Here is a 5,816-nt window from a genome sequence, read left to right as displayed (position 1 = left end):
GTCTGGAGCTGAGCAGCTGGGGGTTACAGTGGTTCTCAGGCCAAAAGTAAGTCAATAATAGTACAATGCTGTTGCACAACCACAATACCAGCACGTTTAAACAGATGCGCAGGCCCAAGGCATGAAGTAAAGCTAACACGTAAACACTGTTTCTAGTTTCAGGCACTGAACTTCAGGAATGACAGAAACTATCTAGAAAGGCAAGAGGAAAATACAAAACATTTATTCTAGAAATGGTGCATAAGGAGACATTGTAGAAAAATAAGGGGGGGGGGGAGGTTGCTTAATCTAGGAAACAGAAGATTGAGGGCAGCATGGCACTAGTCTGTGTAGTCAATACTGATGCGGTGCGGGGATTAACCTGTTCTATGCGCTCTCTCCTGGTAGTAAAACAGCAAGGGGCTTAATCCAAAGTTTGAGGAGTTTACACAGACAGGAGTTTATGTGACACCGACACTACAGACACTGTGGATGTCAGCCAAGAGGGACTCTGGGCTGCACACCATCAGGGGGCTTCAAAAAGCACAAAACTCCTGGCGATGCCCCGGTGCTGTTCCCTCCAGCGGGAGGTACTGCTTTTGTTCTGGCAGGGATCCGGCACCGGATCTCCCTCCCGCTCGGAGGCCCCAAGCTCCCCGACTCCTCCTTCATCCCCGGCCAGCTCCGGGCGCAGGGCCGAGGCGATGCCTTCCCCGGCCGGCTCCGCCTTTCCCTCCCCGCCTGCGGGAAGGCCGGGCCGGGCCGGGCCGGGGCGGCGGCGTGCTCGGCCATGTCCTCGCCGCCGGCCCCCCCCGTCACGGAGCAGGTCCGCAGGGCGCCCGCCGCGCCCCGCCCGGAGGCGGCGGAGCTGCGGGAGGCGTCCCGCTGCCTGGTGGCGGACAGCGAGGGCCGGAGGGTGCCCTTCGCCGCCCTGTACCGGCAGCAGAAGGCCATCGTGGTGTTCGTGAGGGTGAGCGGGGAGCGGGCAGGGCGGGCCCGCAGCTTCAGGCCCCAGTGCGCTTACAGGCGAGGGTGGGAGCTGAGGGGTGGGGGGGGAGGCAGACAGGCAGCGGAGCCCCCCGTGCTTTGGCAGAGCGATGCAGTTTGCATCCCAGACCAAACAGTTCTTCAGCCCTGTGCTTAGGGAAGCAAGGATGCTGCTCCCCAGTTTCCCAGCTGACCAGCCGGCTCTCACCTTCCTAGGATCAAAAACGCTAGCAAGGCCCCGAGCCCGGTGTGCTTGTTCAGGCTTGGATGAAACCAGGAAGCTCACCCACATGTGGTGGCTGCAGTGAACTTTTAGCTGTCGTGTTCCCAGTTCCCGGCCACCTCCAAAACAGTTTGTGCCAAAGTCAGAATGAGGTGCTTCGTGAGCGTGCGATAACATCTGTTTGTGACACGTCCAACCGGCTGTCTTGCAGAGTTTTCTGTGTTACACCTGTAAGGAGTATGTGGAAGACCTGGCAAAAGTCCCCAGGAGTTACTTACAAGTAAGTATAACACCCCCTCTATGTGTTTGTATGGGGGTCTACTGCAGTCCATTAGATCAGTTGTCTGCTGCAGCGGGCTTACACAAGGCTTAAATCTTCGAGGAATCATACAAAAGCTCAGGAGAAAGTTAGTGCTTTCCTTTCTTTGCTACAGTTGCCATAATGCATCTGCCTGGGAGACAGGGATTTATTGCACTGCATGCTCTGTTGCAGCACCATTATTTCTCTTTGCACTGTTAGCTTGATGCTGTTTTTTCTACCCAAACAATTAGACAACATTTGACAAGCATTTCTTTTGGTATTAGCAGTGCCCCGGCAGCTGTCTACTCCGACCACTGACTACTGCCCATCCCATTATGCTGCTACAGCTGAATGCTGGTTGTGCACGGAATGAGATCAGAAAAGTGATTTGGATTACAAATAGTCTATCTTCTGTGATTTTTATTTTTATTTTATTGTAAGCTGCATCAGTTGTGTGACCTGTCCACCAGTCAGCTGCACAAACAGGAGTTAGAGAGTGACAGAAAGGAGAAATGGAATGGGGAAGACTTGCTGTGGACTGGTATTTGTCAGGTGCTAGGAGATGCAAGAGAAAGACAGCAGTCCTCTGCTAAACAAGGGAGATCAAACTGTCTTCTAGGCTGCCGATTGCAAGTCTGACATATTTTGTTTCCAACAGCAGCACAGCAGGTGACAGAGACCCTGCTCTACGCTGACAGCAGTCCTTAGATAGACTAAGACCTTGGGGATGAAGAGGGGTAATTTCTTTGGCAGCTTGCCTCCTCTGGACAGATTTTTCTAAACTGTTCAATTAGCATTACTCAGAATGACATCTTAATTTGGCTGCTTAAAGATATACATATGGAAACTCAAATCTTTTTTTTTTTTTTTTTTTAAGACTTTTTTTTTTTTTTTGGTGGGGGGAGGGCTTTTTTTCCCAACAAACAAACAAAATGATTCTGTTTGGGATAGGCAATCGTTATACCCCAATATTAAAAAAACAACAACAACAAAAACACACAACAACACAACAAATAACAACAGCAATATCTGATGCTTTATTAAATGTGTTATTGGCATCTATAAAAGTTTTGGCCTGTATTAGACTCAGGCTTAACGTTGCATCTGCTAAAGGCAGCACTACCTGTTGATTGAAGTTATATATATTAAGGGTCACTGGTATATAAAATCACAGATGTACTTGTTTGTACATTAGTGTTTGCATGCTGCTTCTTTAGATGCAGGTGTAACTGCACTGAAATTTTCCATTTCCAAAAGCATAAGCGGGTTGCAGTCAATTGAGAAGATGATGCTACTAATGCTACAGAAAACGTGAAGTTTACATACCTGTATCTTAAGTTATCTTTAAAAAATAATTTACCACTTAGTAAACTTATGTAGCTGCTAACTGTGAGTGACAAAGACTGTGTTCCAAATATGTCGGTGACATTAATTTCAAATAATTTTAACTCAGTGCACTGTGATCGTTATCGCAGAACACCAGGCTGTTAATGCTTTGCAGCTGTGCAGAAACACCAAGTTCCTCTTTTCAGTTTCAATACCTATGTTCTGTTCTAGGAAGCAAATGTGAGGCTTATCGTTATTGGACAATCATCTTATCATCACATCAAGGTAAATAAAGTAGTCATTAAATAAATTGTGTATTCTATTGTGTCTTAATGATCTGCATTGAGTGATTTTGTTCAGAGTGAAAAGACGGTCATTTGCAACCACAGAAAACCAGGTCATGAAGCAATTGGTAGTACATGAATAAAGCAAGTAACTAAAGCTTTCATTTTGAAATCCATTGAGACTTGTTAAGGAAAAATATTTTCCAGATTTCACTGGGAGCTTTGTTTTAGTAAAAGCTTTTAGTAAAAGCTAAAACTTTTTGGCTTTTAGTTTCATTTAACGTGGCAAAGTCACAGGTTTTAAAATTGGGGGTGTGTCAGTATTTTTTCCACTGTCGGTAGATCCTAACTAATCCTAACCTTAAAAATGTTACTTTTTTTTTTTTGTATATACATATTTTGCAGCCCTTTTGCAGTTTAACTGGGTATACGCATGAAATGTATGTAGATCCACAAAGGGAAATTTATAAAACACTTGGCATGAAAAGAGGTGAAGGTAATAACGCATCAGGTAAGAAAATTTTTCTCACACTGAATTGACTCACAGAACAAGAATGCTCTGATAAAATACCATGATCACAATGTAAATAGGAAGGGAGTTGCTCACCAGACCATCTCTTGTAAGCTGCGCGTTGGCAAAACACACCCCATTTCTTCACTAGTCAGGAAACTATTCACAGCAACAGTTTGATTTTGTTGTTCTCTCTAGTTATTTTTGTATTTCTAGGTAACAAGGACTTTGCTGTTTTGTTTAGTGCAGAGCCCTCATGTAAAATCAAGTGTGCTCTTGGGAAGTATTAAGAGCATGTGGAGAGCAATGACTGGCCCAGCTTTTGACTTCCAAGGAGACCCCGCTCAGCAGGGAGGAACTCTGATTTTAGGCCCAGGTGAGCCCATTTATTTTGTCTGAAAAACAAATGCAGTCTTCCTTCTGCTGTTTGCTTTAGCGCTGCCAGCTCGGCTGCTGCCCCTGTGGACTCCCAAGGAGAAAGGACAGTCTAGTGTAGTCTGTGAGATTCTGCTAGCTGAAGGAACCCGTGGAGGTGCCATTGTGCAGTTCCACCTCCTGCAGAGATGGCAAAAAGCTGATAGTGGCCCTGATGGAATAACTGGCTTGAAGTTTGGATGTGTTTTATTTTTTTATTTTTTTTTTGACATTGTGTTATGCACCCACATTCTGCTTACATTCTGCTTTTGATTTGATTCTAGGCATTTAATGTGTTTTTAATAGAGGAATAAATCATGAAGTGGGGCTAACACATGACAAAGTAATCTCCTCAAATCATTAGGAAGCACCATGCTACAGCAGATTTAATTCAGTTAGATGCCTCAGTGCCCCATGTTTCTACAACTTAATTTTAAAAATCCATAATTTAAAATACAGTGTATTGTGCAACCTGCAGCTAGTACGCATCTGTACAAGAGCTTGTGGGAATTCAGAATGCTTCTATGATTCACTTGTGTCCTTAAATAAGTATTGTATTCAACTATTTACATGTTTATTCTCATTCAATTCCAGGTAATGAAGTTCATTTTTTGCACCTTGATAAAAACAGAATGGATCATGTTCCCATTAACACTGTTTTGCAACTGGCAGGAGTTAAAACAGTAAATTTCACAAACAAACCCCAGATTATTGACATATGACACAGAGGAAATGTGTCATTTTTCATTTCTGCTCTACAAGAACAATTCTCCAGTGAATTCCCACCAGCATCCGTACTCTTGCGACTTTATAGGACATCCGAAACCACATCTAGACTATCAGAGCACAGAATAAACTACCTGGCACTGAAGACAGATACTGAAGTGCTATTTCCATTGTGTGTGAGATAACAAAAACTAAAATGCAACTGATACTTATTGCAGAAATTCCTGTGGCTTATTATTTTCTCATCTTGCTAACACATTTTAAAAGTCTTCCTTCAGAATGCACTAACCTAAAATCTGGTTTTGCTTGGGAAGAACTTGGGATTCTTGCCTTTTGCTAAATCACATTGGCTTTCAACCCGGAACTTCTCAGTGGTTTTCAAACCTCCAGCACTGTGTGGCAATCTTGTATTTAAAATATACTTTGAAAGCTCACTGTTGCAAGCAGTGGGATCTAAGCTGATATCTATTCTTGCATCTGGCAAGGGCGGACTTTATGAAACACATTTAACAGTTTTAAATAAATATTTTATATATATCATCTGTTGACTGCAGTTGTTTTGTGTTATACAAAAAGGTGGGTCTGTGAAAACAGAGAGAGAGGGGTGCTAAACCTGTTTCTGCTCAGGTTGTCAGTTTTAGAGTAGGTCGTGGTTGTTTATTTTTTTTAAGAATATTTGCAGCAGTACATTCTCCTGTATAAGTATGTATTTTCTGTCAGAGCAAGAGGTCTTGGAAAAAACATCCTTAGTTATTTCTGTCAGTGACAACTGAGCTGAGGACATTTAAGTTTGTGGTTCTGTCAGATTTTGTATGATCTATTTTTCTAGAAACGCCTATGCTCAGAATCTATTGTTTTCATTAAAGTGAAATTTGCCCTCTTTTGAGGCATGAGCCACATTTTATCAATTTCAAAATAAAAATCTCTGAGATTTATGGAGGAGCATATCCTCCTTCGCAGTTTCTGATCTTTGGCCTTCACTGTACACTGCCACTACTCATACATATCTCACCTGCAAAATCTCACCAGTCTTAAGCCGTAACACTAATAGGATTCTAAAGTGGT

At 43.3% G+C, this 5,816-nt stretch overlaps 1 protein-coding gene across 2 annotated transcripts; it reads left to right on the top strand.

The window, feature by feature from the left end:
* Positions 1-690: 690 nt before the first annotated feature.
* Positions 691-5,291, top strand: PRXL2C (peroxiredoxin like 2C). Of its 2 annotated transcripts, XM_068667137.1 has the most exons (6): positions 698-949; positions 1,401-1,469; positions 3,048-3,101; positions 3,506-3,611; positions 3,856-3,987; positions 4,620-5,291. In XM_068667137.1, exons 1-6 carry the CDS (start codon positions 770-772, stop codon positions 4,745-4,747), a joined length of 669 nt encoding a protein of 222 aa, XP_068523238.1. In that variant the 5' UTR covers positions 698-769; the 3' UTR covers positions 4,748-5,291. The 2 variants fall into 2 exon arrangements, with proteins under 2 accessions (XP_068523239.1, XP_068523238.1); XM_068667138.1 differs by lacking the exon at positions 3,506-3,611 and having other exon boundaries at positions 691-949; positions 3,861-3,987.
* The last annotated feature ends 525 nt before the right edge of the window (positions 5,292-5,816 follow it).

Source organism: Anas acuta, chromosome Z (assembly GCF_963932015.1).
Source record: "Anas acuta chromosome Z, bAnaAcu1.1, whole genome shotgun sequence".
Classification (NCBI taxonomy): Eukaryota; Metazoa; Chordata; class Aves; order Anseriformes; family Anatidae; genus Anas; species Anas acuta.
The sequence above is the reverse complement of the archived record's forward strand: the minus strand, read 5'-3'. Positions and strand labels throughout refer to the sequence as shown.

Bases quoted from the DNA above. Each gene is read 5' to 3' on its own strand.
- PRXL2C (XM_068667137.1), top strand. From the start codon at position 770: ATGTCCTCGCCGCCGGCCCCCCCCGTCACGGAGCAGGTCCGCAGGGCG. The intron at 3,612-3,855 runs GTAAGAAAATTT...TGTTTTGTTTAG, and splicing joins TGAAGGTAATAACGCATCAG to TGCAGAGCCCTCATGTAAAA. The intron at 3,988-4,619 runs GTGAGCCCATTT...ATTCAATTCCAG, and splicing joins AACTCTGATTTTAGGCCCAG to GTAATGAAGTTCATTTTTTG.